At 44.3% G+C, this 13,926-nt stretch overlaps 1 protein-coding gene across 1 annotated transcript in view; it reads left to right on the top strand.

Moving 5' to 3' along the window:
* Nucleotides 1-8,203, top strand: part of agps (alkylglycerone phosphate synthase) — a 28,524-nt gene extending 20,321 nt beyond the window's left edge. The window contains exons 16-20 of the mRNA XM_080478380.1: nt 408-469; nt 1,241-1,330; nt 2,609-2,708; nt 2,818-2,875; nt 6,323-8,203. Of these exons, the coding sequence (XP_080334506.1) occupies nt 408-469; nt 1,241-1,330; nt 2,609-2,708; nt 2,818-2,875; nt 6,323-6,444 (432 nt within the window). The 3' untranslated portion in view covers nt 6,445-8,203. The remainder of the gene's footprint in view (nt 1-407; nt 470-1,240; nt 1,331-2,608; nt 2,709-2,817; nt 2,876-6,322) is intronic.
* Nucleotides 8,204-13,926: the final 5,723 nt, after the last annotated feature.

The following is a 13,926-nucleotide window of genomic DNA, read 5'->3' as shown; positions in this document are numbered from 1 at the left end:
AACAGTCATCTTGTCTTTAGTGTTTGAGTATGTGCTTCCAATTTGGTCCAAAACCTCAACAGCCAATAACAAGAAAAGATCTGATGCCCATTTTGTTTGTTTCACCCAGTTAAAGTTAAAGACATCCTGATAAATTGGTGCTTTGGAGGGTCGGAGTTAGACATTTCCACAAGGACTGACTTATGAAATGTATGTGATGATGTTGAAGGTGAATTGGGGAAGCTTCGGTTGTAAATGAAGCTTTGATTATTATTTTTTATTTATTATTGCTGCATGAACAGTTTATGTATGTTTTCCAATAGCCAGAATGCAAATAAAAACTGTTGGCCCTGATTGTTGTGTGCAAGTAAATGTGCTAAATACGATTGATTTATCAGTCTACTGATGTAAATGTTATTTCCAATCAGGACTTGGGGATGGACTACTATGTGATTGGGGAGTCCTTTGAAACCTCTGTGCCTTGGGACAGGTAAATGCATCAATACGAGCCTCAGGGCTTTCCGTGTTTAATTTTAAATAGCTGCACACTTTCTCTCTTTCTGCTTCCCACACATTGCATCCTGAGAGAGTCCTGCTCCTGTTTCCTTTTCTTTTCTTTTCTTTGCTCATGTCTTTGACATTCACCTTCATGCCCCCACCCTCACCCCACATTAAACGACTGCGTTGGCGGGAACTCAACCTACAAACCTGACATTTCTATCACTCAGAGAGCGGAGATCTGACTATATGGCTTGTGTGTGTGTGTGTGTGTGTGGAGAGATTCATCTCGCATGCATGTCGTGTGATCTGCATTTTCTGCATGTTTCCATTATCCTGTTTTGTTGCACAACAAACAGAAGCACACGCAGTTCCTTGTTGTGTAACATGCCTGACGGGAGAGACCAAGAGATCAGCCACTGAGGCGAACATATGTGCCTGGCTCATTACCCAGCCTCCTCCCCATCCTCCACCCTCCACACACGGCTGCACATGCTTAGGACTGGCGGCCATTTCCACACCAGTGGGAATCTCTCCCACAATGGTCGTCATGTTGTTCAGTCTGTCCTCCTTTCTGTCCTCTCCCCCCTTTTTCTGTGGTTTAATAATTTTGCGCCGTGAACTATTTTTTCAAAGCTTTGCTCACACACAACACTGTCGTATTTCAACTGTAAAAATGTAAGCTTGGACTGTGAATACATGTCGACCTGTCATTAAATCCTGTTGACAAATAGTTTTTGTCCCTATTTTTATTTATTCGCAGGGTGTTGGACATTTGCAGGAACGTAAAGGCTCGCATTGTTCAAGAGTGTAAAGACAAAGGAGTTCAATTCCAACCGTTGTCCACATGCAGGTAACAGTTTTGATATGAATTGAGCCTGAACATGAAATATGCTCCCACAATCTCCCCACCCAGACTGAGCCTTGTTTGAACTGTTTTGTTGAAAGTGCACAAACTATTTATACGATTTGGACTGTGAAGAAATGTCATTAAACAATTGCAATGACATTTTACTCCTTTTAATTTTTCTATCCCGTCTGCAGCATTCGACCTCAAGCCTTGTGGCTTTCTGTGGGATGGAAAGCTTTAAGAATAAGGGACTTTGCCATTTAAAGAAAAACAAAAAGTCACTCAGACGATAACTTTATCATGATGTTTTATAGTATCCTGACTGTATATGGGGTGTTAGTTGTAAAACTACAAAAAATGCTCCGAGAGCTTTATAAAGAAAAGTGTCATTCATGTTGCTTCTAGTTTTTTAGTCATTTTGGGACCATATTCCATATATATATGTATGAAATGAGGTATATTTCACATTCATTTTAAAAATGTTTGAGAGATTTAAGCATTGAGGCAGGCTGACCAGTCCAGCCCCTGTTGAGAGATGCAGACAGACCGTGTGACAGACAGACGGCGAGCTGGCTGAGGAGCACCAGGCTGCTGCTCGCAGATTGCGGACAGATTAGGCCTCCGCCTGATTATGCTACAGCCATTCATTTCCCGACTGCAGTCTGTCACATGATTGATTTGTCCATTTAACCTCTAGAAGAGTCAGCGTGCCAGGTGATGGGCCATGTCAAATGAACAAGGGCTCTGCATCTTGCGCCCCAACAGGGGAGCGAGGCCACAGAAGCTTATTATTCCCCACAAAAGAGGGTTATTACACATGTTGGCACACCTGAATCCCTCCTGCATTTCATCAGAAGCCACTTTCATAAACTGTTGTGTGTAAAACCACAAATATCAAAGTGCCAGGTGAATCATCCCAAGTGTTGCTTGCAGTGATTCGGTAAAAGCATTTTGATCGCTGTTTAACGCCTGATAATGTCACTTTATTAAAGGTGACGGCGTTTCCGCGCCGCCTCCGCTTTCTTGACGCCATGAATGGATTGAGGTCAAAGGTCTGGTGGTGAAAGCCAAACCTCCCACATCACTTTATTCCAATTACTCTGTAAACAATGCTTTTATTGGAGGGAAAGAGGCCTTTTTGACCAAACATGGTTCTTTAGAGTGATGTAAATGGGATTTTAATAGGAACAGCTGAAGAGAAAAACATGACTCAGGTTTTTCTGCTTTTTTTTTATATATATATATATTTTTTTATTTTAAATGTGTGTCTTGTTTGTTCAGGGTGACTCAGACATATGATGCTGGTGCCTGCGTCTACTTCTACTTTGCCTTCAACTACCGGGGACTCGGCGATCCAGTACATGTATATGAACAAGTGGAGGTAGGCCCATGTGTTTGTCGAGACATTTTTCATGTCAGAACGATATCTGCTTAATGAGGATTTGTTGAATAGTTCTATGTCGTTTACGTGTGTTTTCTTTCTTTCTCAGCATGCAGCTCGAGAAGAGATCCTCGCCAACGGAGGGAGCTTGTCGCATCACCATGGAGGTACTAAAAGAAAAAAAACTGATGCACAGACAGACTTGAAGTGAGGTGGTGGTTGCACTATTGTCCACAATATACCTTATAAAAAGAGGCGGCATTGACGACGTGTTGAACGTTGTCAATACCGCCTTTCATGGCTTCCTTCACGTGTTCAAATTCTGCTCCGGCAGCTCAGATGAATGACTCTGACTCGGCTATTTGTTCCTTTCAGCAGAGACCAAATGAAACGTGCGCAGGGGAGGGCGGCGAAACAACTCGCTGGACCCCATCGGGCCAACCGAAATGGCTGCCTTATCTATATTGCCATCCGCCTCGCTGTTTTCATACATCACTTCAGGCTATTCATCACGCCTGTCAAAAACAGTATGCAGTGAATCAGCTGCGATATTAAATCACAATTTTTCCTGAAGGCGGGGACGGGTTCAAAATTAAAAGATTGCTAATAAAAAGGAGGCAGCGGGCCGGGGTAAATGATGCTGCCGTTATCGCCGGCTGTATACTGACCTCCAAACGGTGGCCCGACCACCCCGAGCAGCACGGGGAGGTGACGGGGGGGGGGGGGGGGGGGGGTAGAGGAGGTGATATTGATGCAGCTCCCTCGTGCGGGGCCCACTCTGTAATTGTGATTAATAACAGTGGGGCTTGCTATCTGGGCGCAGACAGGCCGGTTTGTCTGCCCACAATCAGCGGTTGACAAATGGAGCTAGTTTCACTGGGTTTTGTGTATCAAACAAAACAGATGTAGTCAAGGATGGTGAGGTGGGAGGGCAGCGGAGGAAATATACATTTTTGTGGCCCTTTTATTTACAGCGGGTCAGCATTGTGTTGCATGGGCGTAGGGACAGGCCTGTGGGCGTGAGGAGCACTCTGCTCCTTCTTCTGCGGGACATGATACTCAGCCGACGGCACCAGCAGCCGTTTGATAGAAACTCCAGGAGGTAATCGAAAGTTATCACAGCGGGTTTGATTATTGACTGGTTCTGTAAGCCAGGACAGTGGGAGAAATGTCCTCTTTAACTAGGTCACCAGTGTCACAGCGGTGAGGAGTTGTTGATCATCCATCACTAACGGAGTCATCCATCTATCAGCCCCGCACGGCTCGGCCATATCATGAGAACGCAGGGCTGCTACCTAACTCTGTCACGTCCTGACCCCCATTTGTCAGACGAACCCAGTGAGAGTGAGAGCGGCATGTCGCGGGGGTCGAAGCTCAGCTCAGCTTCTCCCTTTATTCTCCACAAGTACCACCCCGGGGTGCCAGCATCCTCGCCTCACCTTGTGGCTCTTCACAGATTCGATCTCGCCAACTCTGCCAACCGCACGTCTTCACAGGTCACTGCACCCAGGAGGCGGAAAAGAAATGACCTGGTTTAGTGAAGTTCCTCTGGTGCCATTCCCCCTGAACTTCCCCGGGCTTTTCCACATGAGAGAAAAATCAGTCTGGGGGGGGGGGGTGAAAAAAAAAAAGAAAAAAAGAAAGTCATTTCTGAACTGAGTACCTGTACTTCTTTGCATGTCTCAGCTGCACAGACCAAGCCTGGTGAGATTGATTGCGATAGCAAGCAAAAAAGAGCGAATATGACAAGATAGATGTGTAAATTATCACTGTGATGGAGGCAATGATGCAGTCCCAGCACCTTCTGTTTTGTCTTCTTTTCCTGAGAGGAGGGAGGGATGGAGGTGGAACAAGGGGAAGGAGTGAGGCGGAGCAGGAGGAAGAGGTGGTGGTGGTGGTGGTGGTAAAGAGCACGGAGCTTTCTTAGTTATTGGGTAGCAGCTGATTGGTTTCTCTGTCACCATCTGGAGGCTTGTGTGGTATCAGCGTCCCTGGTGACCCTGCTGTCTGCCCTGTTTTGTCGGGAGACGGGCCTCACTAGCCTCATGGCTGATTCCCATCTGGGTTCCTGGCTGGTCTCTGATAACGTGGAGCTGTAATGCGTCAGGGTGACCTGTTCCCTCAACACCCCCCCCCCCCCCCAACACCGGGGGGGGCTCCCTGCTACTGATGTGGAGAGGAGCGTGTGAACACTCCCATCATGCTCTTTCCTATTTCCAGGCCTCCCTATCTAATCTCTGCTGCTTTCAGGTGTTTACACAGCGAGCTGCACCTGTTCTGAGCCGCTCGGTTCTCAAATCCAGCTTTTTGAAGTCTTGATCCAAAGCATAGCAGTTTTCTCTGAAGCTGTATGACCCCCAAAAGTTAACAAATAACTTTAGTTTATGAATATGGAAGGTAGGTTTCATTTAACTTGAGGGACTTAAACATCTGTAGTCCAACTCAAGCTGGCCTTACCGAGTTCCTTTCTAATATTATTGATGGTCATCTTTTGGATTTAAATATTTGGATTTGTTCATGGTATTTTGAATTTAATTAAAAGTAATTTTTTCTGATGATTGTTCAGTGACTTTCCTTGAAGAGGCTGGTAGACCTGCATGGACCAGATGACAGTTTGCCCTTGTTCATAATGAAGAAGCAATAAATGACGTTTCGTGTTGTTGAGGTTCTTGTTCACCACCTTGTTCTGGTCTTATTGAGCGAAATGAAGAGCAGCTATTCCTTCAAAGTCTCAAACACTAGTCTGCTTCACTCTCAGGATGTTCAGTTTACAAAAAGGAAATCAAAACTGTAAAATGTGTAATGGAATCTATTTCTCATATATAGGAACTCGTTAGAAACGAAAGTTTTTGTCTTTTATTGAGTTTCTGGAAAACTAGGCGACTGAGGTTTCCGAGTCCTCGGAAGTCTCCAGACTCTGATCTGAGCACTGTGGAGGATGTCGGACCGGACAGCTGGCGAAGTAATGGGCGCCCTCGCTCGGCTCGGTGCCGATGCTGCTCTCGCTACGCAGGTTGAGAGTTTTGGACGAGCTGAAAGAGAGACGGCGGGGAGCGGCTCCGAGCCAAAGTCCCACCGACAGAGGAGCATTGTGCGGCGCTCGGCGGGTTGGCTTAGACACCCCCCCCCCCCCCCCCCGCGGTGGCCCGGCCGTTGTCGGGGCACAGAGCGGCGTTGGGGGCGACCGAGCACTACACCGTCTCGTGGGTCAGCTGGAGGGAGCGCGCTCCTCCAGCTGAGGTGTGCACAATGAGACAGAAAGGCACGGGGAGAACGCCCCGGTGGCTCGGAGGGAGGGAATTGGAGGGGAGTGGTGGCTCAGCGAGGGAGCCGGGGACGGCCTGCTACAGCCGCCAGCCGGCCCCTCCTCTGGGAACACACACAGCCTAATGAGTTTGATAGTCTGCTGAGCTCCATAAATCATGCCATGCAAAACATTTCTCCTCTCTGAATAAAAGCATTTATCACCCTCTGTTTATTCACTCACTCTCACAAGATTGATTGGCTCCCAGCAGCCTGCTGAGCAATCAGCCGTGCCGATTCCTCTATTTCTCCCCCTCGGTTGTCTTCCTCCGTTTTTATTTATTTATTTATTTCTCTCCTCTTTCATTCAGTGGGGAAACTTCGCAAGGAGTGGATGAGAGAGACCGTCTCCGATGTCGGCATCGGGATGCTCAAGTCTGTCAAGGACTATGTGGACCCAAATAACATCTTCGGCAACAGGAACCTCCTCTAATGCCTCCTCTCATCCTGATCTCACCGTTTGTCTAAAAGCATCACATGCGCTTCGGATTAATAGATACTAAATGTGAAGTTGAAACAAAGACGGAGATCTTGTCATTCGGTGCCATTTAATAATCCTCCCTCACTTTCCTTGTTACTTTGTATTGCACTTAATCTGCTGTAACAATCGTCTTTATCATCTTTCATGTCAAAGCTCGTTTTTATTGTGTGGCAGCCTCAGTTTGGATGCGACCGCACAACTTTAACAAGATGTGAGAAAACTTGCTTGATTTAAAAAAAAAAAAAAAAAAAATCTTGTTTGGGTCACATATACTGAAGTTACCCTCGTTCCTCAAGTTCCTTGCCAACAAAGACACCAGAGTGTGTTTTCCTGTTCCTCTTTGTGTGTGTAATGTTTGCGTGGCACTTCTTTAGTGGTAAATTCTAAAGCTCTGTGCCTTTCTACAAGCTTCTGTCTGCCTTCCCTTCTCCTACCACACACACACACACACTCACACTCGTGTGCCGTGACTCCCTTTGTGAAACAGAAGTGGACGAGAGTTTCTCGGTGTCCTTTTATGCCTCCTGTTGTTCTGCCCCCATTGCCATAAAAGACTTGTGTCTGGACTGAAAGTGTGTGTGTGTGTGTGTGTGTGTGTGTGTGTGTGTGTGTGTGTGTGTGTGTGTGTGTGTGTGTGTGTGTGTGTGTGTGTGTGTGTGTGTGTGTGTGTGTGTGTGTGTGTGTGTGTGTGTGTGTGTGTGTGTGTGCGTGTGTGCGCGCGCCTCTGGTGATGAACTCAACCGAACCCCCCTCCCCTCCCAACCCATTCTACTAAATGACACAAAAGCCCCTTACAAATAGAGTACAGTTCGAGAGATGTTTCCTGTGTGTTTGGTTTTTGTACTGGAAGTGTTTACCTTCCGCGATTTGTTACTGAGAAGATGAAATTGTGTGTGTGTGTGTGTGTGTGTGTGTGTGTGTGTGTGTGTGTCTGTCTGTCTGTCTGTGTGGAGGGGAATAAAGCCATTTCCATCATGCTTGTTTCAGTGTGACCGTGTTTGCGATTGAAGGCCTCTGGATCCCGGTGCTCGCGTCCTACCAAAGACTCCATTCATTGGCTCATGCAAACATACTGTTAACCTGCATTTGATATTCTGACCACCGCCCTCGTGTACATTTTTACTAACTTCCTGCACAGCTGGACTCTATTTTTTTGAGTAGCATATGCAAAGATGCCCGTGTGGGAGCTCTGCGGTGTAGATATGTGCGACATGTGCTGAAACTTTCTATCACCCCATTTACAGATAAAACACTCTTTATTGATATCTCCCTGTCAGATAATTGCATATTTGGTGTTTGTACCTCTAATGACCTCCTGGAAGGGTGGAACGGTTTCTTGTCTGTACTGTGTGCAAAGGATTTTGTGAAGGAAACTAATGTGATACATTTTGATAAGAGACTTGTGTCATTCGGACACTGGTTTTAAACCAGGTTTGTCTTGCCTTTCCTGCCCTTTTTTTATCTGTGCTTCACCTTTTCCAGAACCACCGTGTCCTTATAGTTCAAGATATTTCCCCTACATAAGGACTTGATTGGGACCGGTCATATGACATGTTACCCCATGTGTCAAAAATGATTTAAAGCTTTTTTTTTTTTCTTTTTTTTTTGGAATGTTCTTCCTCTATTTTTGTGTCTATTTTCCACTTCTAACAACATTGTAACATCTAAATAAATTTTGTCAATGCTGTTTGTGCAATAAATTGAACTAAAACACCTTAGTGGAATTTCTCGTCTTTATTTAGCTCACACCACATTGTTCCGGGAGCAGAAATCTCTCTCTCTCTCGCACGTCATCTCTAATTCAGCTCCTCAGTAGTAGTCTTTATTTATACTGTCGGTGCTGGGAAGGTCAGCAGGAGCGGCTTTTGTTTGCCCTGCCTCTGCTTTTTGCCGTGCAAAGCTCAAGGTAATCCAGCACGGCTGAGTTTAACAGAGTCTGTCTTTCCATTCCTCTCAGGTTTTTGTTTTTTTTTCTACACACAGGCTCATTTGGGAGTTATCTTCACCCACACAGCCACCCACACACTGCCGACTGACGTCACCGCTCCCCTATAAACAGCATTGAGCTCAGCCTTGAAAGACCAAACACACTGCAGCTATTATACCAGACCTTAATACCCAACGCTGTGCAAATGCATACGTCAAACAGAGATTAGACGCTACAGATTTAATGTAAACGCAAATTCTGATGAATGCATGTCACCGATCGATCGCTGTATTATATCTGCAGCGCCGACTTTATATATTCACATGTTCGTGTTTCCAACCTCACTAATCTGATCTGTGTGTCTCGCAGTTTGCCCTTTTCTGCTTTCAAATATATCTCAATGAAATGTGCTTTTACCTGCAGTATTTCATTGAGAGCGCCAGCTCGTGTGTGAGGACACATCTGTCCACATGAGGGCAGCACTGCACAGGGAGACACGAAGGGGGAGGGAAAGGCCATGATGGAAATACTGGGATACAGAAGAAAAAAAAGACATTAAAAGCCACTTCCAATTCAACCATGGTTACTGGGCTTGATTTATACTCAAGCATTATAAAAGTTTACAAAGCACTGACGTTGGTGTATAAGATGTGAACACTGCGTTCGACACTATTGTCGCGGGTGTGTGAGTTGTACATGTATGACTTGCACAACTATTTATATATTTTTTCTTATATTTTCTTTTTAAATGCGCGCAGCTCGCTACAGCTGATACGTGGTTTCTCCTGGTTTCTGTCGCAATGATAATAAACTTTATTCCAAAACACAATCATCCCTATTAATGTCGTCAGGATGAGTGCAATCCGTCAAACAAGCTATGCTTTTCAGACCCCTGAGAGAAGCTCGTTTATGACAGTTCTGCCAAAAAAAAAGACAAAAAATTATGAACCTGTATGAAACGATCATATGCAAAATATATTATTTATTCATCGTTATTAGTCCCATGGTAATTTTTGCTGTAGCGTCAAGAAGAAAAATATTATGGTGTGATCCTGAAACATGAGACAAGAGCAGAGCACACATAGCAGCATATTTTTATTTAAACTCTGAACAGAAACATTGCACATTTGCCTTTTCATGCCTTAGGTTTCTTTCATTTCAGCTTGCCATGAATAAGTCCAAACTGGGAGAGGAAAGAAGAAACACAAGAAGCACGTTACATTGCAAAAAAAAAAAAAAAAAAGACTATAGAGGTCGACTCCACGTCTGGAGGCCTGATAGAAAAATAGAACAGCGCTATTTATACGGAAATCACGTTAACATGATGCAATAGAATTCAAATCATGCATTTCTGGTGAGACAAAGTGTTTACTGATGAAAATCCGAGGTATTTGTTGGCTCACTTGTTTGCTACATCTTTAGCAAGTGGTTGAATTTGACACTGCATGAAACATGCGATTCAAACGAAATTAAAGAAATAAACAAAACTCTTCTGGTCGACTTCGATTTCAAGATACAGTAGAGCACACAGATCCATGCCACACAATGTGCACAGTCACGTTTTAAACTCCAGTTAACAAAGCTACAACACAATTCATAAGGCATACCCTACCCAACCCCCCCCCCCCCCCCAAAAAAAAACGACACCCACAGAAAAAGAGCTTGTGACTACGTGGGCACTTCAGTACTACCAGTGTCTGTGTCTCAGTGGTCTGGAGATTCTAACAGTTTGTAGCGTTTGTGAGCTTTGACGAAAGGCGAGAAATAAGATTTAAAATCAAACATGTGAGGAATTACGCTTTAGTGCTTTTGGGTGGAAAGTTCAACAAGAAGATGCCGTTTTGACTCGGCTGTTATTTTGTCTAAAAGCAACTGTGAACAGTGAAACCTTCAATTTGTACCAGCGTCTTTAAAGCTCACCAACAAACACACATCAACAGTTGTTTTTTTTTTACGAACAACCTTTTTTTTGTTTTGAATGGCCCGTGAGCCAATTTTCAAAAATCCATAAAGTATTGAGTTTAGTATTTAAGTGACTGGACGAGGGAACCTCTTTCATGTATGTTATCAACTCTGTATTTACTGTATTTGTTCTTCCATTTTAAATAGAAAAGTATCAACTACATGTCTTTTGATTGAATGAACCAACAAGATTACATTTGAAGGCTGACACACACACACACACACACACACACACACACACACACACACACACACACACACACACACACACACACACACACACACACACACACACACAATGGTCACGTTTTCCTATCCCTGATCTAAGCACTCTAGGAACCAAGAAAGAAACCAGCACCCAGTTGAATGAGCCATGACATTATGAGCACTGACAAGCGGAGTGGGTAGTGTGGATGTTCTCTCCAGTGTCGGGGGGATTCATCAGGCAGCAAGTGAACGTTTTGTCCTCAAAGTTAAAGCATTAGATCAGAGCATCTTTAAAAACAGCAGGTCTCCTAAGGGGTTGGAAGCCTGCCGTGAGGGTGTGACTGTGCACAGGGGGGGCTGGAGGCTGGCAAACTTCAGCAGGAGTTGATAGAAAAGTGTCAGAATGCACAGTTCATGGCAGTTTCCCACGTGCAGAGGCTGAATAGTCGCAGACCTGTCAGCTCCATGAAATGAAAAACCCTTTCCTCTTCTTAATGTCTTTTGTCTAATGGGGCTAATTCATTATTTATCTCCTGAACTGTGACAGTGGGAAAGGTCTCCTGCACCAAAGTGGGAGCGTCCTACTGGGAAAGTGGAATTTTTCTCCCAGGAGAGGGTCTGACGTCACTCAGACTCACTTTTCAAACGTTTGAAACTCTGAAATGTTGAAAGTTAAGAAAAGTTCAAGCGCAGTTATTTTTATTTTTTTTAAACTTTTTTTTCATTCTTATATTAAGGCATAAATTACCACACCACTTCAGCGAAACAGATTTTTCCATTTGTAGCCATAAACATTTATAGCATCTGTTTTAATGAAAGCTTAATTGTCGGGCAGTGGTCGCCTTGAGGTGAGAGAAGCAAACTTGTGAGCGGATGTCCCCTGGTTTGAATCCCACTGTGGCTCCCCGAGCAATGCTCTTAGCCTCCTCCCTTCTATCCTGGGTGCTACCGCACACTTACGCTTGTATGGTTATTGTTGACTGTGAGCAGACGGGCTGATCAAAGCACTGCGGAAAATGTTTTGAACAGCCGCTGTGCTTGTTGTGTCAAATCTATAAAGTGCTGGTGAAGTGGGCACTTCCCGGCTGTTTAGGGGTGCAGTGTGTTTTAGGCCCCGTTTACACAACAACGTTTCACGTGACAACACCTAATCCATTAAAAAAAAAGGAGCGTATTTACACTCCAGCAGGGGACACACAGACAACGATGTAGTTAGTATGCCGGGCCACGGGAGGGCGCTGTTGCTTGATTTTGTAATGAAACTACACAGACGTGCGTGCAGAGAACAATACACTATAAACGTGAAGAAAATGGAGAGAACCCGACATCCGAATGGACTGATGGCACATCGGAGGCTCTCAGGGGTGAGTCTCAACTATTAAACTACTGATATGGACGATAAAAGTAGAATACATACCACGAGTGCGACCACTGCGTGTCCGCCATGTTTGTTTACAATTGGATGAGCAGAAGGGAGAGAAGGGAAGAGATGCGCATGCGCAGTAAGTGACTGTGAAAGAATCTTTCCACCTTGTGAGCCGGATTAAAAACACTCATGCCCTGTAAACAAACCCCCTCAAAAGTGAGGAAAGTTTTGTGCCAACAACTGCATCTTTAGTTTCAATCATTTCAAAATCAAATTAATGCAGCTGCATTTTTTTTAGATTTTTCTTTTTTGCGACTGATTTCTTTGGAATCACGATACTCAAAAACAACAGTTAACATGAATGTTGTCGTTTTTACTTTGTTGCTTCAACAGATGGTGCTCACAGTGTTTTGCAAAATTCCACTTTTGAATGAAACTCAACCACAAAAGTCAATTCTGCAAAATTTGGAGTAATAGGACATATGTAAGTTTGAATGAAACAATATTTTTAAACAAACAAAATATAATGTGGTAATAGTAGTGATGGGAATTTGTAAATAATTAACTCCGTTCCAGTATTTGATGCAAAAAGCAACACTGTTTGATTGAAAAGGGTGAAGGAATGAATTCATGAATGGACTTAAGTACAGTATGTTTCCACTAAAATATCATGTTGTTTTTAAGCTTCTAATGTCAACAATTGTTCATATAGGCAGAATATTTGTAACGTTATATTGGGCATCCATGCTCAGATTCAGATTCAAGTGTGTACAGTGTGCAAAGCTGGTATAATGTGCTATTTACTGTTACTAAAAGTATGTATCATTAGTGAGCTTTACTGGCCAGTTGCTGTATGTGTATAACCACAACAGTAGTGTAGATCTTCTTATCAAACCCTCTCATCTCATAAGCACAATTTCAAAGAAACCAAAAATATGTAGCTCATAAAAAATGTCCAACTGATTTGTTATCAAATCAAATATCTTTAAGTTTTCGGTTAAAGCGTTAAATATTGAATAATAAATCAATAAATAAGAAGGTTTTTCCTGCACAAATTAATGTAAGAACGTCATCAAGGCACATTGTGTGTGTGTATGACAAGTGGGACCCTGCGTTTATAAAACTGGGCAAAATATATAGTTCCAGTCGTACGAATACAGAGTTGATGTGTTTGTGGCTATACGGGGTCAAGACATACAGTAACTGCAGTCACTGCTTTTAGAAAGGATGTCAAAAATACAGCATGGTTCAACGTGGACTTCCATACCATCCAAGAACCTCAGCGTGGAGGCCATGCATTTTTCATTAGGATCTTAGAACAAGGCACAGGAAGGGAGGGGGGAAGGGGGGTGGATGGGGGGGGGGGGGGGGGGGGGGTTGCATTGCAAGCACTGTCCCAGGTCCTTCTGTCCCTGAACCCTTTAATCCTTCAGAAACCCTACAGCCACATAACAATACAATCCTTACAGCGTTAAAACAGCATTTGTAAATAACTCAGTAGCATATTTACAGATTTACAAAAGAAAGAATATATCTGTGTTACCCTGGAGAAAATGCAAGCGACAAGGAGGTACCGAGAGCAAAAACAAATTACAGCAGATACAAGCTCTCGTGTTCTCCATGCCTTGTGCTGAAAATCTGTGCAATGCCCAGAGAAGTTAGTCGTCTCGTTTGCTGACATGTCGACGGGAGTGGTTCGAGTTTCCCCTCTAACCTGGTGTCATCAGCTGAAGCTGCTCCGACGAGCTCGCCGAAACGCAGCTCGGTCGGGCCTCCGGTGCAAGAAACCCGAAGGGAGCAGGGAAACGTCTACAAGTGCGCCGCACTCTAGTGTAAAGCTCATCTCGAGCAGCAAAAGCAAAGAGGAGCAGAGCTCAAGAACCCCGTGCATGCACTGCACCGCCTCTGTCGCAGGCCGCGTTTCTAGAGGAACCAGGCCCAAGAGATCAGCTCGGAAACCGGACCGCGGGCG

This window comes from Lipophrys pholis, assembly GCF_963383615.2.
Source record: "Lipophrys pholis genome assembly, chromosome: 13".
Lineage (NCBI taxonomy): Eukaryota > Metazoa > Chordata > Actinopteri > Blenniiformes > Blenniidae > Lipophrys > Lipophrys pholis.
Note: the sequence above shows the minus strand (reverse complement) of the source record. Positions and strands in the feature narration are given on the sequence as shown.